This window comes from Agelaius phoeniceus, chromosome 5 (assembly GCF_051311805.1).
Source record: "Agelaius phoeniceus isolate bAgePho1 chromosome 5, bAgePho1.hap1, whole genome shotgun sequence".
Lineage (NCBI taxonomy): Eukaryota > Metazoa > Chordata > Aves > Passeriformes > Icteridae > Agelaius > Agelaius phoeniceus.
This window is the reverse complement of record NC_135269.1, coordinates 66,109,662-66,135,280: the sequence shown is the minus strand read 5'-3', so window position 1 is coordinate 66,135,280 and position 25,619 is coordinate 66,109,662. Positions and strand designations below refer to the sequence as shown.

Here is a 25,619-nt window from a genome sequence, read left to right as displayed (position 1 = left end):
GCCTTGAACATACTGTCAGGATGCAGAAGAAGAAGCTGACATTGACCAGACAGAATCCTGTGTTTGAATGGAATTTATGCATCATGTATGAGGTGTATGAATATGCAACAGGCTATTGTTTTTAAGGGTTAATCCTCTGTTAATGTGTGTCCTTTTTCGGGCTGGTGCTGCCCAGAAAAAGGTACCCGGACGTCCGAAACTCTTTGTCTCTATTGTCTCATATTGTCCTAATCCTAATTGTCCAAATTATTATTACTCTAATTATGTTGCTATTTTTATAACCTTTTTATTACTATTAAACTTCTAAAATTTTAAAAACGAGTGACTGGCATTTTTCACACAACCTAATGGAAAAGGTTCTGCGATTCTGTGATTTCCAACCTCTCCCTTCATGCGCTTCACTGCCAGTAATTAAACTGTGTGAAAAACACCAATCACTTGGTTTTTAAATTTTAAAAGTTTAATAGTAATAAAATAGTAATACAATTAGAGTAATAATAATTTGGACAATTAGGATTAGGACAATATGAGACAATAGAGACAAAGAGTTTCGGACGTCCGGGTACCTTTTTCTGGGCAGCACCAGCCCGAAAAAGGACACACATTAACAGAGGATTAACCCTTAAAAACAATAGCCTGTTGCATATTCATATTTATACATGATGCATAAATTCCATTCAAACACAGGATTCTGTCTAGTCATCGTCAACTTCTTCCTCTGAATCCTAGCAGCGCCTTCGAGGAGGGAAGAAGTTCGTTTCTCCTGATAAGAGAGCAATAAATTCTTTTTCTCTGAAAGATTGAGGTGTCCTATGGCTGGTATCTCGCTGTGAGTCCTTTCTTTAAAAAAAATATCCTACATAGCACAGTTTCTATTTTAACATTTTTTATAACCTAAAACTATATTTAACACACTAAAGAGAATTAATACAGCATAACTTTCTAACACAACACATATAATATTCATTTTAATATTTGCGAAAAGCCAATCATAAAATACGCCTTTTTCACAACCGCGAGAGGTGCCAGCGACTTCAACCACACGATCACTTGCCGCTTTCTCCGCTCTGATCTCGATTCTCTAATTTAATTTCTCTATTTTCTAGTCCCGCTCTCCCATTTTCTCTCCGCCGCTGTCCCGGGTTACGCAATCTCTCATGGAGCCGCCTCAGCGCCGCTTCCCGCCAAAACCGCGCGCCTCGCGCGCGCAGTCTGCCTCCGTTGCTATGCGCGATGACGCCACTCGCTCTGCTTTTTTCTCATTGGCTGTCCCGCCGGTGACGGCGCAACGCGGCGCGGGATTGGCTGGGAGTGGCCCGCGCGAGGCACGTCGGGGGCAATGGCGGCCATCGGAGTTCACCTGGGAGCCACCTGTGCGTGTGCCGCCGTGTACAAGGTGAGGGCAGGGCGCGCTCGGGGGGCTCGGACACAGGCAGGGGCAGCGCCGCTCAGGGGGTGCGGGCAGGGGTTCTGCCGCTCAGGGGGCTCGGGCAGGGGCAGAGCCGCTCGGGGGGCCCGGGCAGGGGTTCTGCCGCTCGGGGGGCCCGGGCAGGGCCGTTCGGAGAGGCCCCTCGGCGGTGCAGCCCCCCACAGGCTCACGGTCTGCCTCCCTCTCTCTCTCTCTCTCCCCTCAGGATGGTCGCGCCGACGTGGTCGCCAACGACGCCGGGGACAGGGTCACCCCCGCGGTCGTGGCGTTCTCGGAGAGCGAGGAGGTGAGGCTGCCCCTCCGCGGGGCGCTCTGGGGTGGCTCTGCCTGCTACTTAGCTTTTCCATTTTGTTTTCATTTATTTTTCCCTCAGGTTGTTGGCTTAGCTGCGAAGCAAAGCAGGATAAGAAATATTTCAAACACTGTCGTGAAAGTGAAGCAGATCCTTGGGCGAAGGTAAGAGAAGGGGTGTGGAAGGGGCGGTGAGAAATTATGGAATTTACAGAGTGACTGGGTTGGAAGGGACCTTAAAGATCATGGAGTCCAGCCATGCCCCAACACCTTGTGAAAAACGCAAATAACTTTGTGTTGCTTCTATTGCAATAATGAAACTGTTGCTTAGTGCCTTTTGTGATTCCTGTTAGAGACCTGTGATAATTTGCACTGGCAATTACAGTGACAGTAGAACTAAACCTCTTGAGTTGGAGTAAACATCAGAGATGTGAAAAAACTTTTTAGTGATGACCTAGCTGTGTGTTACAGCCCTTTTATTGACTGGAGCTGACAAGATGTTGTCCATTCTGTATTTCTCAGATGCAGAACTTCACTGAAATAGTTTATAAATGTTCATGGGGGATAGCAGGTTAAAACAACGTGTTGGGTTTTGCTTTCCCTTTTCCGTAATTATTAGGTATTTTTTCAATCATAAGTTTTAGGAAAGAAGAATGAAAAATGCCACCAGTCAGAACTTTTGGGTTTTCTTCTACTCTATAAATGTATCTGTAGAGTGAAACCAAGAATTTGTGGTTCAAGCATAGCTTGATGTGTTAGAAATGTAAAAGGAATATCAGTAAGATGCATCTGTGCAATTAACCTTGAATGCATGATTGATTTTGTTATTTTCAATTTTTATGGACAGCTCTGGTGACCCTCAGGCAAAGAAATATATTGCAGAAAGCAAATGCTCTGTGAGTATGATGATTTATATCATTTTATTATTGCTTGGGCCATACCATGTCTGTGTCCTGTAGTGATCAGCTCTCATCATATGATGTCCCTTTGCTGCTGTGTGGAATGTTTCTGTTTTTGTCCAGTAGATAACCATGTTCTGGGGTCTGCCAGCATAATATACTTAGTTCCAACAGAATTTTTTCTCTCTTGGCCATCCTTCAAACAGATGAATCCTAATATATTTAGGTAGTAGCATTGTGGTTTTTCTTAGAGCTAGTGGAAGATACTCAAGTTGCAGCACCTTGTGGTTAACATCTTTAACCAGCTGATTTAATCTCAGTATTTAATATGCATAATGCTGTCCTTGTTGCTGGAAAATTTTGCAAAACAGGAGAAAAATTCTCCTGGAAAATGCATTCATAACAAATGGGTGAGATTTCTGCTGTTCATATTGGTGTGATTTTATAAATAGCTGGGACTTTTCTTATGGAATATAACCAGGAGTGTACTTTTGCTCTAAACATTGCTTTTGTACTCAGGAAAATTTAATAGAAAGGGAGAATCTTGACTCTTTAAAGTCTTAAATGTCCCTGTCATGTCTGTCATATGCTACAGGTCTTTGATAAGCATGTTGAAGGTGTTTATTCCCTTGTAGTAGAATGCTAAGACAGGGAGTGTTTACACAGTCCAGTGCTTTTTACTTTAAACAGAGCCTAAATTAAACATTACTTTTTGTTATTGACCAAATTGCTGTCTGACCAAGGTGTGTTGGTTTTGTTTACAGATGATTGAGAAGAATGGGAAACTTCAGTATGAAATAGATAACAAACTTATTAACCCAGAAGATGTGGCAAAACTAATTTTCAGTAAAATGAAAGGTATATAATAATTAAATTAATTTACATGTTTTAGCTTTTTAAGCTGTCCTTTTCTTTTTTAAGATGTCATATATTTTTTCATTATTTGCTTTTAATCACCATGCTCTGCCTGTGTTTCTAAACAGAGACTGCCCAGTCTGCTTTGGGTTCAGATGTGAATGATGTTGTTGTCACTGTACCATTTGATTTTGGAGAGAATCAGAAAAATGCCCTTGGGTAAGAGCATTGAGGTTTTTCTGATATTTTATGTGCCTAAAGCAGATGGACTTGAAGACCAGCACTGGGAATTCTGCTGCTGAACTTCAATTTATGACCATCAGTCAAGATACTGAGATGTTATTTAAACTGGGAAAATATGAAAGCAAGAGATTTAATCATGAGTGGAAAACTTTCAATGGGAATTTGCTGATGTGACCAAAAGGAAATTCTGAATCACTGAAGTGAGAGGAAATTTTAATTTCATCAGGGATAGAATCACATTTCAGATCAGGATCTTCAGTGACCCCTTTGAAATGCAAATAGTTTCTCACCCTCCTCCTAATTTCCCCTCCCTGCCCTCCATCCTCCCCAGAGTGGTGCTACATGGCCTCTTGAAGTCTGCATTGTAAACATAAGCGTGCTTAAAGCTGAGCATAAATGGCAGCATCTATTTTTGCCTTCTGATATGTAGAAGCCTTTACATTTAACTGGCATGAAAGAAAGAAATAAAACACACCTAAAAGTTGGTCAGAAAGCTGCAAGCTGGGGATTTGCAATGTCTATAATGAAACATTCTATTGCTCTGGTACAATTTCAAATTGGAGGAAACAAGTTGTAGGGCATTCCCAGGGTTACTGAAGTTTCAAGAAAACATGTAAATTAAATGTTGCAAGTGAGGCATGGTGAATTGATTTGTTACCTGTTGAAATAATGTATCAAAGAATTTTAACAGCACACCTGATAAGTTACCAAGTTTGATTTAGGGTGGGGTGTAGTTGCAGGGTTTTCTGCAGTTTTTATGGGATATGTAGTCTGATAGACCAGTGTTTTCTTTGATAGTGAGCACACAGAAGATCCAGTTCTTTGAAGAACTCAGTAGCAACTGACCTTGGTACTTTTTCAGTCACTCAGTTTTGTTGATACCATGCTATAAAGAAGGTCTGATTAGGTGGCACATGTAGTTCAGGTGAAATCTTAAAGTAAAATGAAATGCTGTTGTGGCTCATTGCAGGGAAGCAGCTGCAGCTGCTGGGTTCAATGTTATGAGATTAATTCATGAACCATCTGCAGCTCTCCTTGCTTATGGAATTGGCCAAGACTCACCTACTGGGAAAAGGTAAAATCCCAATATTTTATTTATTTTTAAGCTGCTGTACCTAAATGCTGAGAAATCTTAAATGAGGGAATGCCATGTTGCCTTAGCACGAGGCTTGTTTTGCTTTTTTCTCTTAAGACAATAAGCATTTAGAAGTTGTAACTTTGTAGTGTATTAAATCCCTTTGCTTTGGTCTTTATACTTTGAGAATTGTCTTTAAAGATTTGTTCCCATTTTCCAACTTTCTGTTTAATAAGCTGATTGCCTTGAAGAAAAATGCATTCCCTTTTAAACATATTTTGGCATAGCTGGTTTTAATTGTGGGGAGATGGGATCATTTTATGTTGGCTGGAAGAACTAAAGCAGAGCTCCTGGGTTCAGTAAGTGCATCTGGTTGAATATATTCATCTTTATGAATATGTAAATAATTCACTTTCAAAATACTAAAGACTGCTGTCAGTTTTAACTTTTTTGTTCTTCTTGTGGTGTGGTGTTTCTTTACCATTCTCATATATTTCTTGTCTGATTAAAACCTTCAATACATGGTGGTAACCTTTTAACAATGTGTCAAAATTAATGCTACTTTCAATTTCATTTTTTTCATGTGGCAGCAACGTGCTGGTTTATAAACTGGGTGGAACATCACTTTCTATCACAGTTATAGAAGTAAACAGTGGAATATATCGTGTACTTGCTACGAACACAGATGATGGCATTGGTGGGGTTTGCTTCACAGAAGCTCTAGCACAACACTTAGCTTCTGAATTTCAGAGGTAAGATTTGAATTCCAAGCATGTTGCTGTTAGGACAGGATCTTCATTATGTGGTGCTTGCTTAAAAAAAAAAAATTAGCAGAATTTCTGTTGGTGAAATGGTTCAAGTAAAGATGATGCTGAAGGAGCAGTCTGACTGCCCCAAACAGGAGGAAGTCAGGGGAATGCCTGGGAGGAGGAAGACTGGGAAATGCCTGGGTGTGGGTGAATGTTGCCTGAAGTTGGTGTTAAACTGTAAGGGCTCAGCTGTGGACTCTTTTGTGTCCAAATGATGTGTGCAAACTTTCAGTAGTGGCATTGTAGTTAATGCTAAAATGTTTACAGAAAAAAAGTGCAAGAGCTCTAACCTGTTCTTCCTTTCAGAAAGTTACCATCAAATTCCTGTCTTTTTAAACTGGTATCATCTTTTGGGGTTTTTTTTTAATAGGTCTTGTAAACATGATATTAGAGGAAATCCCAGAGCCATGATGAAGTTAATGAACAGTGCTGATATTGCAAAACACTCTTTATCCACCCTGGGAAGTGCAAACTGTTTTGTGGATTCATTGTATGATGGATTGGATTTTGATTGCAATGTGTCCAGGTAAGGCAGATCTTGAAGCTACTGAAATTTTTCTAGGTGGTATTATGGATATTCAGTAAGCTTTGATTTCTGATGGTGTTTATTTTAGAGAAGGAAGTAAGATTGAAGGCAAACCTGCTGTTTCATGTTGGTGGTTCTCTTCTGCTGCAATCTGTAGTGGTCAGGGCAGTCACAGTAACAGTGTCGATGGTTAGAAAATGAAGTGCAAAAATGCACAATGAGACCCCATCTCCAGAGTCTGGTTGTTGATTGGAGGGGAGTAGATACTGCAGTGAATCAAGGTGGCTGTTTCCTTCCCCATACTGTTTTTGTTGTACTTTCCTTAAAGAAAAGATGCCATGTGGACTCTTCACTTAAATGAGATCCAGAATGGTAGGAGTCCTGCAAGTCTTGATGTTGCTTCTCAGTGAGAGCTGGACTAGAAAGACATTTTCTGTCTTTTTGTTCCTACTGCTGTGTCCTACTCAGTCTCTTTTCCCTTGGGATGATCTCTTACTGAGATTTTTAGCTCACTTTGATTGCTCTTCTAGGCAGCAGCAGCTTTAGCAAAATGAAACAGACTTTTCCATTCCAGAACTGCAGCAGTTGGAGCTGCTCAAATAAGGCACAGCATGTTTGAAAGTGTGAGAAGCAATACTGTATAAATGGGGTCAGCTCCATTTGGATCAGGATGCCAGTCCTGTGGATCAGTGTTGCAGACTTTGGTTTGTGATAGTCATTCAGAGTAGAACTTCCTTTGCAGGCTTGAAATAGACAAAGGCAAGCACAAGTTTGCTTTTTAATTTGCTTAATCTGCTCCCTGTGTGAAAATCAGGGCACAGCTTGATTTGCCTCTAAAAATTAAATCCTTGTATTCATTTAACAGATCATTAAGCAGTTCCAGAATTTTTCTTTATTTTTTTTTTTTGGCATGAGTCAAGACAGCAATACTGGTGTTGTCAAGACAACAATACTGTTTTTTTTCCTCTGGAGTACACTGAAGAATGAATGTATATTCATGTAGGTGTTGTTGAGAGAACTAATAGCACAGGTACTTCCACAACAACTAAATTGCTTGAAGATTAATGATGGGAAAATACTATTTTTTTTAAATCCTTTAGTACCAGCTGGAGAACTAAAGTGTATTCTAAAAATTACTGTTCTTCCATTTCAGGTACTTGTCTCTAATGGATGACATGATCCTTTTTGAATGTTTTATTTTTCTCTTTTAGGGCCAGATTTGAACTTATCTGTTCTTCACTTTTTAGTAAATGTGTAGAAGCAATTAAAAAGCTCTTGCAGCAAGTTGGATTTACAGCAGATGACATTAATAAGGTAATAATAGAAATCATGTGTCTGTAGGACACTTCCACAAGAACAAAGCTTGTGGGGCCTGTCTTCCTTGCAGTCTGAGATTATGTCATGATATATTTAAGCAGTTTTGACTGGGATCCAACAAAGTCTATAGATTCAGGATCTTTAGAACTGTTGTATTTGCTTTCATTTCAGGTATCTGAAATTAAGTATAAGGTATAGTAACATTCAATTGTGTGTTTTTACTGCTGCATATCGAGTGGTGGGGAGGATTTGTCTCCTTTTGGTGTATTTGTGTAACTGCCCAAATTCAAGCTGAGGAGTACCTTCCTTAAGTTCAGTCTGTGGGCTTTGTTCTGCCTGCATTGAACTTTGGACAGGGTTTGCTGACACTTCTGAAGAAAGGCAAAGTTTTGACTTAAACTTGAACAGATCACTAAGTGTCCACTTGGTGCTTGTGCTCTTCCTTGCTGGCTTAAAAACAACAGGAGGTGCCAAACCAGAGAGTGCTTTAGTCCCAAAGATGTGAGCAAGGCAGCAGACAGCAGTAGTTTGATTCATGTCTCTCTTGCCTTGGTGTAAGAGGGGAAATTCATCTCACCCCCTTTGTACCTGTGCTTGGCAAGTGGTGCTGCATTCATTGCTGCCAGAATTGGCTCATCAGGTCTGCAGCTGGAGCTGCCTGGTGCTTTCAGTGACACTTGATGCTGTTTCAGACTTTTAATTAGTGTTTTTTGTGTCACATCTCAGTTGCTCTGATTGATAATGAAGTATACCAGGCCATTGTTCAAAGAATGGCTTTTGTTTTCTGGTGGCAGTGGTTTTTAGGTGGCCTTTCAGGCTCTTTCAGGCTTTAGTGCTTTGGATGGAGGGCAGTGGAACACTTAAAATGTAAAAATAGATAACTTCAGAGGTGTAAATTAGGTTTATGTTTTACATGAGGAAAAGTAGGAGTTAGCTTTCTTTCCAGATCTGGCTAATTTCACCAAAGTCTCTGTAATAAGACTTGGATTTCTGGATAAAACCTGACTTGCTCCTTCCTAAAGGTACATGATGGAAGTGTGAGTGGCAAGCAGCACAAGTTACAGCATGGGGAAATTTTAGATTCCAGGAAAGGAATGTGTAATATGAGGGAAATCAGATGCTGAATTAAGGGGCTACAGAGTCTGTGGAATACAGTATCTGTGCAGGAATGGTCCTGAGCAGCCTGTTGTAACTGTGCCTGGTCTGGCCAGGAGGTTGGACTAGATCACCTTTGAAAGTCCCTTTGAACCTGAAGTTCTTTTTGTGATGAATTTTTCAATTGTGTTACTTTATTTAGGTGACTGTTGCTGTAAGAGAAACTTTTCAAAGATACCGTATTTCCTTTAATTTCAGAAACAAAAGTATCAAGTCAACCAAAGATTACATCAATTTTTATATCAACAACTGCAGATGATAAAATATCCCAGTGGAGCAGTATCCATTTTTGCACAGCAGGGTGTGACCTGTCTGTTTTATTTCACAGACTAAAGATTTGAGATTATTATGATGTATTTTCCAGGTAGTTCTTTGTGGTGGGTCTGCTCGAATCCCAAAGCTACAGCAGCTGATCAAAGATATTTTCCCAACTGTGGAATTACTGAATTCAATTCCTCCAGATGAAGTTATTCCCATTGGTGCAGCCATAGAGGCAGGAATCCTGCTAGGAAAAGAGAATACCTTGTTAGAAGAAGATGCACTCATTGAGTGTTCTGCCAAAGATATTCTTCTTAAGGTAAGGCTAAAATTAGAATATTAGAAAATTTTCCTGCTGCAGTGAATATATAGCACTGGCTATGTGTGATCAATGTTAGAGAAACAGCATTGGTCTGTTATTACTGCTACAGATTTGCTATAGATCAGCAGTACATGGTAACTTAGGTTTATTGATAAAAAAAATTGACAGGAAAAACTGATTTTAAGGGAGATAATTGTTTCTTTCCTATGTTGCAATAGCTGGACTTCTCATTGGTAGGAATGTCAGGGTTTTTACTTGCTGGGATGGTAAATGTGACAGAGGGAATGAAGCTTGGACTTCTTGTGGAGCATTGTTGTAACACTTGCAGCTCAATGAAGCACTTAAAGAAAAACATGAACTATGTTCTTTTTATTCTTTTTTAAGGGAGTAGATGAGTCAGGGGCTGACAAATTCACAGTGCTGTTTCCATCAGGGACACCACTGCCAGCTCGAAGGCAGCACACCCTGCATGCTCCTGGAAACATTTCCTCTGTGTGCCTTGAGCTCTACGAGTCATTGGGGAAGAGTCCCATGAATGAAGAAGAGAAATTTGCACAGGTGAGTGTGTGCACACTCCTGTGCAGTTTTAACAGCAGCCTCCTGGGGAAAAAAAACAGAAACCAATTTCACCAACACCAAAATTTATTGTTAGGAAATTACAGTGACATGCATTTCTTTGGTATTGGTCTTTTAATTCTTCTTCTGCACATGCAAAATATTGACCTACTTTGTAAAGTACTGAAGTTTCCCTTTTGAATTCCTGAATGGCTGACAGGATTTGACACATGGCACTACTGTAAAAAGATCACCTGGGATGAGAGATCTTTACCAGTGATTCCAGTCGTACACAGATCCTTGAACATTTTAAAAATAAAACTGATGAAGAAAATGGTATAGCTAATGTGTTGATCTCCCTTTTTGATCTCCCTAGATTGGACATTGTTATTAAGTGTTGAATTTGGTTTATCATAGTGGTAAGATGAAATGTTTTTTTCAAGTGAGGGTTTAAAGTTGTTTAGGAATCAACCCACAGAGAGATCACAGCTTTTTTGAAACAGTTGTGCTTTCCTTGGAAAGCATCAGGGAAGGGGCAATGTGTCTGAAATTGATGGAATATTTAAGAAGATTGTTATTCCACTTTAATTCTGCCCAAAGAGCTTTAAAGGGGATAGGGAAGGGATGTTACCTAATAATTACAGTTCTGATTCTAAAGGATGCTGTGGGAGTGATAGGTACATCATCTATCTTGGGCATACATCCTGAACCAAAGCATAAAAATAATAGTGCAAATAGCTAAAATGCATGAATTTTAGCATCTTAGCTGTTGTGTCACTTCCCTTGAACTGCTGATCAAGAACTTGAAAAATCTAATGTAATCAAACCTTTTTTTTTTTAATAGATTGTACTCCAGGATTTGGATAAAAAGGAGAATGGCCTACATGATATATTAACTGTTCTCACAATGAAAAGGTACCCAAAGCACTTGTTCTGCTGTTTGCCCTGCTATGTCACACTTCTGACAGTCTTTGCTTCTGTTACAGAGTATTTAATTTTTTTTGAGAGAGAGAAATGTCAGCATTTCTTTGGTCACAGGGCTGTACAGTCCTAGCAGGGGTAAATTCTGTAGAAATGTGGGTTTTCTGCAGTACCTTTGGTGCTGTCATTGTTTGATTCTTAAAGAAACAAAGCTTAATACAATTGTGTAGATTATTTTTAGCAACTTCTGAACTGTTGATCAGTTTGACCATGCATGAGAGCAGTCAGGATCTCAGACTTCCTCTGGAAGTGGGTTGGGGAGCTTTGCTGAATGCCCACACTCTTGGGAAAAGCTGAAGGAGGTTTTGTCTTTTTTAGTTATGAAGGATTGCAGAATTTACAGTGGCCCTGTCCTTTCAGAGGCAGGCTTGTTAAACAGAGAAACAGTGCCACAGGAAATTTCTACTTGCTATTTAAGTTTCAAAATACTTCATTTTCTTATGTTAGCTGTCAGGTGTATTAATGCCTGTTAACAGACCTCACCCAAAATGCCTGGTTTGTCATACAGAGATTTATACTGAGCACTGATAAGGAAAACATTTTGGGGATTATAGATGCAACTCTATCATGCAGAAAAACATCATTATTTGGAAGGAGGTTTAAGAAATATTTGAGTGTAAAAGGGAGAGAAGTTTAGTAGGGAACATCTATTTGTACCTAAATTTACTCTGTGTGACTGTATGCCTAGCTGAAATAGGGCTCAATACTGTTTCTAAAGTCTTGGATTTTAACAATTAAGGTTTTCCTTGTTGAAGGAGATCCTTGGAATTTAAAGACTACTTACACTTCAGAAGTCAAGTTCTCATGCTATGACAAGAAATGTTTATCAATCCACTGCTCTTACTCAGTTGAATAATATTACCATATATTCTATTTACAAACCTGTAGAAAATAAATTCAATTGCAATATTTAAATGTGTTCTTTGATTAATTCCAACATATGTAGAGAAGATAGATGCTTTAAGGGCAAAAAGTGCATATAAAAACATGGACTAAATTAAACTTAATTTCATAAACCCATTTCATCTGTGTTGAGGCATGTTTGTCCCTGGATATTTTGATGCTGATCTGTCATCCTTTCATCTGTGTGAACGCTGTTGCTTATCCTCTCTGGCACATGCAGTAAGTGTGGTGTTGAGATAATCCTAAACATAACTCTCTCTTTTATCTAGGGATGGGTCCTTGCACGTCACCTGCACAGATCAAGATACTGGAAAGTGTGAAATCATCACTGTTGAAGTGGCATCATAGGCCATTTTGGAAGGCAACATTTTTCTAACTTGATTTTTGTCGCTTACTGGCTTTTCTGCCAAAGCAGTGACTCTCTGTGATGTCTCTCATGATTCTTAGAGAACTGTAATAAACTAAAATGCCACCAAGTTATTCTGCCACCAAGTCTGTTTTAGAGTGTGGTGCAAAACGTTAGTCAAGACATGTGAACAGCAGATTGTTGAATTACCAGCACTTGGTTTACAAAATGCAAAGCACAAATGCCTGTGGTTCAGCAACAAGCATATTACATAGTTTGAAGATTTTTCCTTGACTAATCAGGTCTTGTACCCATTCAGCCAGTGCAACTGTGGCTTCAGTAGTATAGCTCTGAACCAGTGAGAATGAGACTGGTGAAAATCTACTCATTTTATACCAGAATCCTGTGGTGTCTTGATATTGCCCAAAACCATGAAGGTGGAGCCCATTTGTGCTGGCCTCTTGAGCAGATTAATTTTTTTTTTCAAAAGTTTTTTCTGTAAAATGTTTTTTTTTCATATTACCTGAGAAATGTAAGAATTAAGTGTGCTTATTTATATGTTATTAAAAAATACATTTTTTATGCAGATCCTGGCAATCTCCATTATGTGTGGTACTGTTTTAAATCTGTATTGTCATACATTTGTGTGGGTGTAAGTTGGCAGGTTTTTTCAATAATGAGATGGAGCAGGCAAGTGTGGTTATGGAATATGAGGGTGTCAGCCTAAAGTGCAGTAAAGGGACAACAAGTTCAGTGCTTACAACAGTGTAAAACACTGCAAGTGTCACAGAGAAGCCTCAAGAATTAGAGAACACAGCAAGGGCTCCCAGTCTGGGTTTCCAGAGGCTTGTATTCCATTATCTGCCTGAACGGGGCCTTCCTGTCAGTGGTTCCCTGGGAAAAAGAGCCCCAGGATGAGAGGTTAGTGACTCAGCTGTGACAGGAGAGCTTTGGGTGGGACAGTGGGAGGAATTTCTTCACATTAAAGGTAATTAGACATTGGAATGGGCTGCCCCAGGGAGGTGGTTAATTAAACACCCTGAGGTGTTTAACGAAAGCCTGGACGTGGCACTCACTGCCATGGTCTGGTCGCCACGGTAGTGTTTGGTCATAGGTTGGACTTTGATCTCAGAGGCCTTTTGTAAACTTATCGATTCTGTCGAAGCTACATTAATAGTAAACCCCGCATCTGAGGAGTGAGGGTAATAAGGCCGGGACCATTTCTCCAAGGTTCTTTTCAGCTCTGCAGCTGAGGGACCCGGAAAAGAAACTGCCTCGCGCTTCCCCCGCCTGTCCCAGGCACTGCAGAGCTCAGTAAGAACAAAAGCAAAATGGCTTGAACTCCGTCCCGCTGCCTTTCAGCCGTTCTCCGGCTCGGTCCCTCCGGGGGCCCCTCACGGCAGAGGCGGGAAAGGGGAGGGCGGGCGGAGCCGCGCGCGCGCCCGGGCCGCCCTCTGCGCTCCGCCCCCTTCCGGCGGGGGGCGGAGCCGGCGCTGTTCCCCCCCCCCCACTCCCCAACATGGAGGGCTGGCGGGGAGGTGAGGGGGGAGCGGGCTGGGGACGCGGCCGCCCGGGGTTTGCGGCCGCCCGGGGCTCTGCGGCCGCCGGGGCGCTGGGGGGCAGGACGGACGGGGGGGAAGGATGGGTGGGGAAGCTCCCGCTGGCTTTCGGCGGTGGGAGCCGCTACCGGTCCCTGTAGCTCGGCTCTGTCAGGACCGTTCCCACCGCCCCTGCCCACAGACCCCCGGCGGGCGGGGAGGGAAGGGCTGGGGGTCCTGCCCGCTGCCCTGAGGATCCTGCCCGCTGCCCCAGGGGAGCTGTGCGAGGAGGGCTGGAGGTGCCTGGGGTAACGCTGGAAGCGGGGGTGGGACGCGGGGAGAGGCGCTGGATCCCGGTGCGGCCGCGGGAAAGGCACCGCCGCCCCCTCCCGAGTGCCGTGAGCTGCGCCGGGGGCCGGGGCGCGAGAGCCCCGCGGAGCCCCGGGGGGAGGCGGGCACGGCCCTGCAGCGGCGGCTCCCGCTCTGGACTCCATCCAGCCCCGCGATCCCGCTGTTTCCCGGGCGCTGGCGCCCTGAGGGAATGTCTCGTCCCTCTAAATCCGCCTGGCTGACCCGGCACTCGCGATCCTGCCGGATAAGGGCTGTGGGTCTCTATCTCCTCGTCCGGTCACCATGGTTGCATCGCAAGTACTCAGTTGCGCCTGACTACAGAAATTTGGCGGTCTTGTTAAAGAATGGAGGTTTCCTGCTTGCCGTAATTCAGTTATGCGATGCGGTAATTGTAGAAAAATTGCTGGTGCTTAGTGTATCTTTCACCTGTGGAAGTCTCTGCCCTCCAAAATATTTGTTGTTGTTTGGATGCGTACGTACCGTGCAGAATAAAGGTGCAGGGAGGGAATCATGAACGTGTTTCACTTGACCCGTTAGGGAAGGGTTGAGTTGGAGACGCTGCAGTTGTACAAGAGACTCGTGGACTGCTGTCACCAATGGTAGTGTGGGGACTCTGGGATGAGGCATAATGATTTCAATTTAGCTGAGACATTAAATAGGATTCTTTACCAATTTTCTTATTGTAGCCTGGTATGTGCCATGCCTAGCTTCACATGAGACCCTCCAAGAATTATGTAGGAAGGAAAATCTCACATGTAAATCCATTGGAATCACCAACAGGAGTCTAAAGAGTTATGAGGTGGAATATTTGTGTGACTACAAGGTAGAAGAGGTAAGAGAAACACAGACCAATTTGATCGCTCTTTCAGCTGAAATTTGGAAGCAAGCAAAAGGTAGTTTTGCTCATAATATAAAGAATCAGACAGTGAGGACAAAGCTTTTGATGGCATCAAATTAAATATATTTTAAACTTTTAACAGAAAGTGGTGTAAACTGCTACTTTCAGTATGTGGAAGGATGATCTTTTCCTGAAATTACAGACATTTAGAATATGAAATGTTTCACCTTTGTGTATCTGATGCTGATGCTTTAGGGTGGTAGCTCAGTATGAATTATGATGCCTCTCCTTTATTTACAGACAACCTTGTGTATTTCTCTCTTGATTCTTTTAGTCTGTTTGATGAAGAATTAGGGCCATGTGCTGCCAATGGATTCCTGTGAAATTCAGTCTCAGGATTTGTCCTTGTTACAGTTATTTGTCCTTTTTAAATAAGTGCAAAATGTATGCTGCTTCATTGTAAATACAATGTTACAGTTATCAAATTAAATAGTGTTCTGGGAGGATGGTTGATATGACCAATAGTGGGTTTTAGACTTTTTTTTGCTACATTTTGCATTTTTTTTTTGTTCTGTATTTGATACGACTGCAGTCTGCTTGTGCATAGGAGTCATACAGCAAGTTAGCATAACTTACCACCTGCCTTGACAAACTAGCCTCCTCCTCCAGGTATGCTGTTAGCAGAGTTCATCCCAGCTTTGGATTTCTTTGCCCCTAGAGAAAATTTGTAAAGTATGAAAAGTTGTGCTATAAGTTAATTTGCAAACAACCTGATTTTTCTCTTTCTCCCCAGCTGTAATTTTTATGGGGACATCAAGGCCTTCTGCCCTGTGTGCTGATCCTTAAGTCCAGATCTCTTGTGTTTGTCTGTGTTCTGTAATGGTGGATTTCAGCAACATGAGCTCTGGCTAAATCTGTATCTGTTTCTCTATTTCAAGGGCAAAGCATACTATCTTGTGAAATGGAAAGGATGGCCAGAATCTTCAAATACTTGGGAACCTCGGAAACATCTGAACTGCCCTCTGCTTATTCAGAACTTTCTTAGAGACAAGAATGAATACTTGTCTCGGGGGAGAGGAGGCAAAGCAATGAAACTGAGAAACCACGTTAAAACTCTGAAACCTGCAATTGCAGATTATGTTGTAAAGAAGGCTAAACAAAGAATAGCTCTGCAGAGGTGGAAAGAAGAACTCAACAGGAAAAAGAATCACAAAGCAATGATTCTGGTAGAAAACACTGTGGATCTTGAAGGCCCTCCTTTAGACTTCTACTACATCAATGAGTATAAACCTGCTCCAGGAATAAATGTGCTCAATGGAATAACAAGTGGCTGTGAATGTGCTGACTGCCCTGCTGAGAAGTGCTGTCCAAAGGAGGCTGGGTTTATTTTGGCTTACAATAAACGTAAGAAATTGAAAATCCAGCCTGGCTTGCCCATCTATGAGTGCAATTCATATTGTAGGTGTGGGCCTGACTGCCCCAATAGGATTGTGCAGAAAGGGACCCCATATTCCCTCTGCATCTTCAGAACCAACAACGGCCGTGGCTGGGGAGTAAAAACCCTCCAGAAAATTAAAACCAACAGTTTTGTGATGGAGTATGTTGGAGAGGTAGGTATGTATTTATCTTGTAGAGATGAATTACATGTAATTAAGGAAATGTTAGACAAAGTCTTAATGAGCTTTCTCTCAGTTTTCACACTTCTTGACTTCTTCACCCAGAGGGTGGTCAGACACTGGAACAGGCTCTGCAGGGAGGTGATCATGGCAACAAGCATGACAGAGTTCATGGAGTGTTTGGACAATAAGGCACATGGTGTGATTCCTGGGGATGTCCTGGGCAGGGCCAGGAGTTGGTGATCCTGGTGGGACTCTTCCAACTCAGGATACTGTGCAATTCTACTGTATAATAGATCGGTCTGCTTTTGAGTAGAGAGAGAGGGACATTCAAGTTGACAGCAAAATTATGTTGTCTAGAACATTCCTTGATTCCAGAGCAGTTGTAAAAGGTCAAAAGTAAAGAGAATATTTATCTCATATGGCACTAAAGAATTATTTTAGATAAATGCCCTAATAGTATTTCTAAAGGCAAGTCCTTAATTTCTTTCATGGCAGTCATCTTCTTCATTCTTCCCTGATCATCTCTTTTGTAGTTTTTTGCCATTCCCAAAGCACAGTTCTTTTGAAACTCCCTGCACAGACTTTAAGTCCCTTTTCTGTCTGCACTTCTAAGGTAGTATTTCCAAGCATATTTATTGCTTTTGATTAACAGCAAGAGTAACATTCATAATACAGACATTATCTGCTTATTCAATCTCATACTATTTCCAAGAGAACTTTTATGTTATAAAATACAGACCTTGAGCTACTCTTGAGGTTTGTATTGCCCTGTGTTTATGTGCTTCAGCCTCTGCTCTGTTCCAGGGCTCTTCACACCTGGCAGCCTCTCTGTTACACTGTGTTTCATTTCTACCACAAATCTGCCTTGCTACTATGTTGACTCAAAGTGTTGCCTTCTGTCCCTTTGTACAATGTTTCTGGTGTTTAGTAGATTTCCCCCATGCTTCCTGCCCCAAAGCTTCTTCTCATGGTCATCCATTTCCTTTAAATATACACAAGGTCATACACTGCATTCACTCAAAGGTGATTCTGTGATTTTGTTGCTTAAAGAAAAGAGTGTGTATTTTACTGCTTCACCTGAATCTACTTAATATCTACTGCTGAGTTCTCAAATCTCATCTGTCAGATTTTAGAGGGATTCGTTGTCCAATTCCATCACATTTTGTATCTCTCTTGCTGCAAAATTATGATTTCTTTGCTGAATCTGCACAACAGAATGTGTTTAATGTGACAGGCTGCAGATGAAGTTGTTGAAGCTGTTTCATCTGTTGAGAGTGACACACTCGCCTAGTAGATGTTGAATAGATTGAGCTTTGTGAAGTGATGTGACTGAGCTGCAGTGAATAGGATCTTTCATTGCAGTCAAAAATAGCAGGAAGAGATGCTTCTGGGAAGAGAGGAAATGAATATCAGGCTGTAAATGTGGCTGGGGCTTAAAGACTGATACCTGTTGATCATCTTTGCAAAGGGAAAAGGTTGAATCTTGGTTTTGTGTGAAGTAAACGAGGCTTTCTGGGTCTAATGGAGAACGTGTGTATGTAGAAACTTCAGTAAAAACAGCTGATTGTATTGTCATCATCAAAATTATTAGTAGAGGGTGCTGATATGGTTTTTTTTCCAGAGACAAGGTAGTGCTGTGCATCAGCTGTAGACAAATTGCACCCAGAGAAGCCTCAATCAAAATAATTAGTTCAGCTGTATGTACTCTTATGTATTCTTCATTCATTAGATGGAATGATGCTATTTCAACATCAAAAACTTAGTGTGGTATTTTTTTTGCTAAGTATTTTTCTAACTTTTTTTTCTAACTTGATTGTGATTTTTGTTTTGATTTAGTCATAATTAATAACATGATGCAGGTTTTTTTATTCTTTTTTTTTTTTTTTTTTTTTAGGTGATTACAAGTGAGGAAGCAGAGAGGCGAGGCCAGTTCTATGACAACCAGGGAAATACTTACTTGTTTGACTTGGACTATGACTCAGATGAATTTACAGTAGATGCAGCTCGATATGGAAATGTATCCCACTTTGTGAACCACAGTGTAAGACTTTGTTTTGCATACTAAGAATTTGGAGAATTATTCTAATTGTGCTAGAAATGTCTTCTAATGTAAATATTTCCTTACTGTATTCACAGTTTTTCTGGAGTAGTTTGCTTCATGCCAGCACAGTCCATTTAATCAGATGATGTAATAAATAGAACAGAATATTGGGCCTTACTTGGATTGACTGCCTACAAAAATCTGGGGCAGAGATGCTGCCTGAAGTGGACATCCTATAGAACTGGAATTTTGACTGAATCAGCTGGTTCTAGACAACAAAAATAGGGTTGGTTTGGGTGTGTTTTTTCCTGAGTACCTGAAATACTTAACATGTGACAGTTCCTTAATGAAATTTCCCAGGAGTCAGAGATTACAGGAATTAATGTGTTATTTTGTAGCTGGGCAGGATGGAATGTTACTCTGACTTTCATCCTGCAAACTTGGTAGAGGAAAAAAGAGAAAATTCCTGTGCTTTCTTAGGTATCTACAGCAGTGAAATATAAATTTTCCTCCTAATCTAAATTTGCCAAAGTACTCAAAAGTAAATTTTCACAAGCAGTTTTTGTAGTGTTTTGTTGAAGTTCAACTGAAGTACCTAAGGCAAGAAAGCTGAGCTGCATTTGTAAGGATTCCTGAACTAAAAATTATTATTTCTTACTAATCCAATGTTTGTGAGGTATGCAGTCAGTATTCTACAAATACAGAAAATTCATGTCTTCAGGTCTGTGAGATGATGATATTTGTATTTCATGCAGGCTTGCCAGGGAGAAGGATCAAGGAGAATTTAAGATACAGACAATTGCTCTTCACTTTCGCAAATGGGAGTGAAGTATTCTCAGTCTTCAGTGTAAATTTAGATGTCTGTAACTTCACTTCTGATTCTTTAATCTGTGATATATTTCACTGTTAAAGAATAAAAAAACATTCAGAATTTAACAATCTCAGGGACTACTGATTTTTGACACTTAATCCAGACAAAATGAAGAAATGGTTTCTAGTTCCAGCTTAGTGATCTTCACCCTCCTCCTAGCACCCAGACCATGGCAGGGAATTCAGAAGCCAAGCAGGTTTGCAGTTTACAGTAGAAATTCATGCATAGTATGAAGATGTTATCTCTGGCCTGGAAGCAGTGCTTGAGCATCACTACAGAGCAGTGAGTTTGTGGGGCTTGAAACACTCGGTTGTTTTTAGTTTTCTTTCAACTTTAATTCTTTTTGTGGCTTTTGTTGGTACATACTAGTCTCTGAATGTAGGCTAGTATTAGCCTACATTGGCCTAGAGTAGGCTCTAATTATTTTGTCACCATTTTTGTTGTCACCTTTGAAGGTGCTATTTTTTTATAGGTTGTTGCATATTAGTGTAGTCTGCACATTGTGCAAAGGTTGCCTTCCTGGAAGGACTTAAATCTGAGCTAGGAATTACTATTTCATTATTTCAATTTGTTGATTTCTGATGATAATTGCAGACTTCTGTCACTGAGACAAGAACCCATTCTTTCTTTGCTGTGACCTTGGTTTATTTAAACACTTCAGTGATATTAAATGTTAATTTTTCTAAACAGAAATTGCATTAATTTTTGCTTACAGTGTGATCCAAATCTTCAAGTCTTCAATGTGTTTATTGATAACCTCGACTTGCGTCTTCCTCGAATAGCGCTGTTCTCTACCCGGACCATCAAGGCTGGAGAAGAGCTAACCTTTGACTATCAGATGAAAGGTCTGCACATTTTAACATTGGTTCTTGTGGAAGTTTTGGGGTGCTGGTGGGTTTTACTGCAGCCTGAACGAGGGTAGCATTTAGCTCAGGCAGAGCTTTTTATAACATAGCTCTGGCTTTCAGAACAGTCATTGCTCATGATGTGTAGTGCAGAGAGGAGCACACCCAGAAGCTTTTGCCTGCATCTCTAGTGCACTGCCTCCCTCAGTGCTCCTAGCACATCAGGGATTGTGGCTAGACTGACTGGTGAAGCAAATGGTTTTGAAGCTTTGTCCCAGGAATGCTCTGAGGAATGGTCAAGCTGCTCTTAAATAAAGCTTTCCTTTATTCAAATCAGCATTTTAGGTAAACTACTTGCTAGGTAGTCTGCTAGTGATAGTTTCTAAGATAGATACTAAGGCAGTTGTAACAGTTCAGCAGCATGAGGCACCATCAGTTTGTCTTTGAATTCTGGTGTCCTCTAGGCCTCAGTTGTGGATGTAGGTTCTATGGAACAGCTGTTTCAGATGGCATAGAGTTAATTTCTTCTCAGTAGCTGGTACAGTGCTGTGTTTTAGACTCAGTATGAGAATTGTGTTGATAATTCACTGATGTTTTCTTAAATCAGGAACTTCTTTGTGTCTCAGGCTTTACCAGTGAGGAGGTACTCAAAAAAAATGTAAAAAAAAAAAAAATCTGGTAGGAAGCGTAGGCACATGAACTGGTCAAAGAGATATTCCATGCCAGGGAATGTCATGCCCAGTGCAGAAACTGGGGAGATATCCAGAAGGGGCTGATCAGAGTTCAGGGATGGCCTCTGGGCATCAATGAGCCAAAGGTAAGCAATTGTATGTGCAGCACCCAGGTTTGGTCTTTTTTTTACAATTACTGCTACTAATAATAATAATAATCAGTATCAGCATGATCAGAATATCATAATTATTACAATATTTTACTGTTTCAATTATTCAACTCTTCTTATCTCAACCTACAAGTTTTACTTTTGCTTCTCCTCCCTGCTCTGCTGGGGTGGAAGTGAGAAAGTGTCTGTGTGGTGTTTCATTGCCATCTGGGCTTAAAACACCACACTGCCAAATTGATCTTGAATCTTAAAACTCCTCTTTCCCTCTGTTTGTGGCACTGACATTGAAGGCCAGCTGCACTCTCAGCTAATCCATGTGGATACCTGGGGGATACAAAGATGAAGGCTGAGTTTTGGATTCTGGTGTGTATGCCAGGTGTTGTACAAGCAGCTGTAACAAGGGTGTCAGTAGAATCTGAGTGAGCTTCACACACAGCTCTTTGAACTGGGCTGTTAGAAGGCCTTTAGAAGCTGTTTGAACACTGGGCATGATCTTGGTCTGTCTTTTAGAACTTTCTTACTTGTGTTCATCTGTGTTGCAGGTTCAATAGATCTGACTTCAGACTCTGCTGAAGGTCTTAGCCCATCCAAAAAGAGCATCAGAACTGTCTGTAAATGTGGAGCCATGTGTTGCAGAGGTTATCTCAACTGAGTTCGGGTATCCAAAGTCACAAATATTTTGTTCTTTTTTTAATGTGTTTTAAGAAGACTCTTCTTTCACACATATATTCAAGTATTCTTACATCTAATCTAAACAAGGATGGTGAAAACAAGGTATTGTGTTTGTATTTGAAATGGCATTGGCCAAAGAAAGAGATTGTAGTCTTTCAAGCCGATACAGAACTGCTACTGGGGATTAAAAATTCTAGAGCAGTTGTTTAAGAAGCCGTAAAATGGATGCAAAGAAAACTCTAATGTACCTTGATTTGAATATTCCTAGAGTCATAGAATAAGCTGGATTGGAAGGGACCCTCAAGGATCATCGTGTCCAACTCTTAGCCTTGCACAGGACATCCCCGGGAGTCACCCCATGTGCCTGAGAGCATTGTCCAAACACTTCTTGAGCTCTGCCAGGCTTGGTGCTGTGACCACCTCCCTGGGGAGCCTGTTCTAGTGCCCAGCCACCCTCTGGATGAGAGAACCTTTTCCTAATATCCAGCCTAAACCTCCTGATCCAGTCTAAACCTCCTGTGACTCAGCTTCAAGCTACATGTTTTCTATACCTTGAGAAGTCAGGAGGCATTTGATTTGAATTCTAAATCTTAGTTGACAGTTCTTTTGCTTTTTTGTTATATAAAGAAAAGCTTGAAGATCTTAGTAATAACATTTATGGCACCAGGGTGAGGGATTAAGGAGAGCCAGTGTGTAAATAAAGGTTCACAGGAGTGCAAATTGTAAAATGACCATGGAATTGTAAAATGTCCATGCAAAGGAAATAATTGCAGAAAGAAAATTAGAGAGGCCAAAGCTCAATTAAAACTTAACATAGCCACTTTAAAGGATGGTAAAAACTGTTTTTATAAATGCATTAATAGCAAAAGGGGGCGCAAGGAAAACCCCCATTCTTTGTTGGACACAGTGAGGGAATATGGTCACCAAAGATGGGGACAAGGCTGAGGTACTTAACACCTTCTTTGCCTCAGTTTTCAACATTAAGACAGTTGTTTTGTCCTCAGGACAACTGGCCTCCTGAGCTGGAGTAGAATAGTCCCCCTGTGATCCAGGAGGAAGCAGTTAGAGGCTTACTGAGTCACTTAGATGCTCATAAGTCCATGGGATCCATCCTAGGGTGATGAGGGAGCTGCAGATGAGCTCACCAAGCTCAGCATCATGTACCTGGAGAAAAGGAGGCTCAGGCCTGACCTCATCTCTCTCTACAACTCCCTGACAGGAGGGTGTAGCCAGGTGAGGGTCAGTCTTCCAGGGATCCAGCAATAGGACAAGGAGACAGTCTCAAGGTGTGCTGGGGGTTGGATATTAGGAAAAATTTCTCCACAGAAGGGGTGATTGGACACTGGAATGGGCTGCTCAGAGAGGAGCATCCTGAAGGTGTTTAAAAAAGAGAGTGGATGTGGCACTCAGTGCCATGGTCTGGTTGACAAGATGGTGTTTGGTCATAGGTTGGACTCGATGACCTCAAAAGCCTTTTCCAGCCTAATTGATTCTGTGATTCTGTAATTGGTATTAACAGATCCCAAATGTAAAACTTGAACTTCTTAGCTGATGTTATGTAGAATGTTTTCAGTTGTTATGCTCTGATTTTTAGTTAGGATTCTATAGGAGGACTGCAGTTCCACAGAGCATTTGTAAATATGGAATTGTCAGAAGTAACATTTGCTGTTTGTTTTCATTACAGAAATTTGGCAGTCGTGGCTGAAACAAGTTGCTGGCTACAGTTTGGAAATAGATAGCAAAAGGTTAAGGAGAGCAGCCCATTGTCTAACAAAGCCAGTGCAGTGTGGAGATATGGTCTGTTATCTGTTAGGTGCAAAAGAGCCCTGGGATTGATGTATATTCACGACTTGGTTCAATTTTTACATACTGTGTCTTTTTTACCTAGTGACAGACTTCTAAGATACTAGGCCTGTACTTTCTGGTTGCAAAAATGTTAACTTCAGTGAAGTTAGACTAGGGGTGAGTATACCCATTTGCTGTAGACATTTGTAAGATGTTCTTGAATGTAAAGGCTGAGAAATGTGCTGTTCTTCAGCTGCTTGAGTCATCTTTCTTTTTCCTGATCATCTTAAAGTTGTCTCAATTTATTCATAACATATGCTAAGTTTTGCTTGGCTTCAGAACCACTGAAGGGCAGTTGAGGTGGGTGATGAGTGGAGTCACAGCCAAGGTCCATGCTCTAGGAATGATCCACACATTTTTTCTCGTGGATTCAGAGCTTGTAAAACTTGCTTATTGCTTACCAGTCATGTAAATGTTGACAGGGTCAGGCAGAATAATGTTGCTCCATAAATGGATGCTCCATAGCTGGATGCTGGCTATGTATCATAGGTCAGCTAGTTATCTTTATAAGGTGCACAGCTGTTGGCTCAGGTGAATGAAGTCAAGTACCTAGCATGTAACTGTTTACTTAATTAGTTAGAAAATGCCTTAAATTCCATGTTAATTATTAGCACTTCAAAAAGAGCATTTCAAGGTTGTTTCTTAAGAAGCACAGTTGCATTTGTACTGAAGATCTGGCTCTTTGGTAGCAAATGACATTTTATATGCTACTAGCCAAAATCAGTTTTACACTTTTGGTGAAGAGCATGGGCTGCTGGAAATGCTGTGTGAGTTTTGTAATCTACAATACAGAGATACACATTGAAATAGAGACTTTATATTGCTTAATGATTAGGAATAAGTTTGCTTAGATTTAAAAGTATTTGATGTAATCTGGCTAACCTGTATCCACAGTTGATAAACGCTGAATCTCATCAGTTTTTATCATGCCATATCTCTAATGATTTTTTTTTTTAATTTAAAGTTTTAAGTGGAATGTGGAGCTTTAACGTCAGCAAACTCCAGATGATCTTGCATCGTTTGGAGTCATTAGTGCTTTTCCTTGCATGTAGCTCAAATGAGCAGTGCATTCCATGTGGATGGAAGGCACAGGCTCCAGCTCCTTAGCGCCGCAGCCTGCGCTGTCCCTGCAGGATGGAGCGGCTGCGGCAGGAGGTGGATTCCTCACTCCAGCCCCGCCTGTGCCGCGGGCACGGGGCAGGCTCTGGCTCTGCCCATGCCCAGTCTGATTGAAATATTCCAAGTAGCTGCATTTTAGAAGGTAACAGCTGTGGCAGTTGGACTGGAGTGCAGTGTCTGCCTTTTCCAGAGGCACAGAATGTTATTACCAGCACTGGAATAACGCTGCTGTTTGTTAAGGATATATGTGTTATCTTCTGCCATAAATAAAGAACTGTTAATTTATGTCCTGGGAGGTAGCAGTATTTTGTATTTATTTGAAGGAAACCCATGGATCCAGTTTCCAACATAAAAGCCTTGAACAGTATTTTATATTTATGTATTCACAGTGTATTTGGATTGCAGTCAATTAATTAGCTTAACGGGACACTGTGTCACTTTTAAAACTCCTTTTACTGTTTTTATGAGTTTGGCAGAAAATTGCCAAACTGGAAATGGAGAAATAGCTGTTTTCAATTTCTTAGGGAAGCTAAACCAGCCCAGCTTCTGCCTTTGTTTTGCTTTGTGGTCCTTTGGCATCATCATGGTCACCAATTCAGTCGTGTGTATGCACTTCTTGGGGGCTGGTAACCTGTGGCCTGCCCTCCAGCTGTTCTTTTTTTGTTTGTTCTATTTTTTGTAGCAAAACTAAAGCTGCAAGATCACCTGTAAGAAAAGCTATTGTCTATTTATTTTATCTCCAAGTTAAGTCAATCTTTTGATTATTTTTAATGTATGTTTTAGGAACTGTATTAGAATATGCAGTTTGTAAGCTCAGGAACATTTTCTTTTCATACTGTGTCATCTCTAGTATTGCTGTCTTCCTAGTTTTTGATAAAATAAATTAAATTTAGTTTTTCTCTTGTTGTTGTCATTTTTAAAAAAAAAATTAGCCTGTCTGAATTAGTTGTAGAATTTGCTTTAAGACTGCAACCTCTTAATTCCTGGCTTGTACCCAAAATTTCTACGAGTGTTAAGGACTCCAGCAGAGGGACCAGGAGGAAGTGATGTGTTTTCAGTTTAGGGCTGATGAGAA

The 25,619-nt window shown here is 41.0% G+C and overlaps 2 protein-coding genes across 5 annotated transcripts; both read left to right on the top strand.

Annotated features, from left to right (window-relative positions):
- The first annotated feature begins 1,276 nt into the window (after positions 1-1,276).
- On the top strand, positions 1,277-12,550 carry HSPA14 (heat shock protein family A (Hsp70) member 14). The gene is made up of 14 exons (XM_054631753.2): positions 1,277-1,396; positions 1,635-1,715; positions 1,803-1,885; positions 2,568-2,616; positions 3,384-3,477; positions 3,603-3,693; positions 4,688-4,792; positions 5,383-5,544; positions 5,972-6,127; positions 7,339-7,441; positions 8,964-9,176; positions 9,564-9,737; positions 10,579-10,649; positions 11,888-12,550. Exons 1-14 carry the CDS (start codon positions 1,340-1,342, stop codon positions 11,964-11,966), a joined length of 1,518 nt encoding a protein of 505 aa, XP_054487728.1. The 5' UTR covers positions 1,277-1,339; the 3' UTR covers positions 11,967-12,550.
- Positions 12,551-13,429: 879 nt separating this feature from the next.
- On the top strand, positions 13,430-25,442 carry SUV39H2 (SUV39H2 histone lysine methyltransferase). Of its 4 annotated transcripts, none has more exons than XM_054631467.2 (6): positions 13,430-13,502; positions 14,540-14,685; positions 15,630-16,301; positions 18,205-18,351; positions 19,938-20,067; positions 21,451-25,442. In XM_054631467.2, the coding sequence occupies exons 1-6, from the start codon at positions 13,484-13,486 to the stop codon at positions 21,558-21,560; spliced, it is 1,224 nt and encodes a 407-aa protein (XP_054487442.1). In that variant the 5' UTR covers positions 13,430-13,483; the 3' UTR covers positions 21,561-25,442. The 4 variants fall into 4 exon arrangements, with proteins under 4 accessions (XP_054487442.1, XP_077035319.1, XP_077035318.1 ...); XM_077179204.1 differs by lacking the exons at positions 13,430-13,502; positions 14,540-14,685 and adding an exon at positions 13,841-14,238 and having other exon boundaries at positions 21,451-21,566; positions 23,265-25,442; XM_077179205.1 differs by lacking the exon at positions 13,430-13,502 and adding an exon at positions 14,118-14,238.
- Positions 25,443-25,619: the final 177 nt, after the last annotated feature.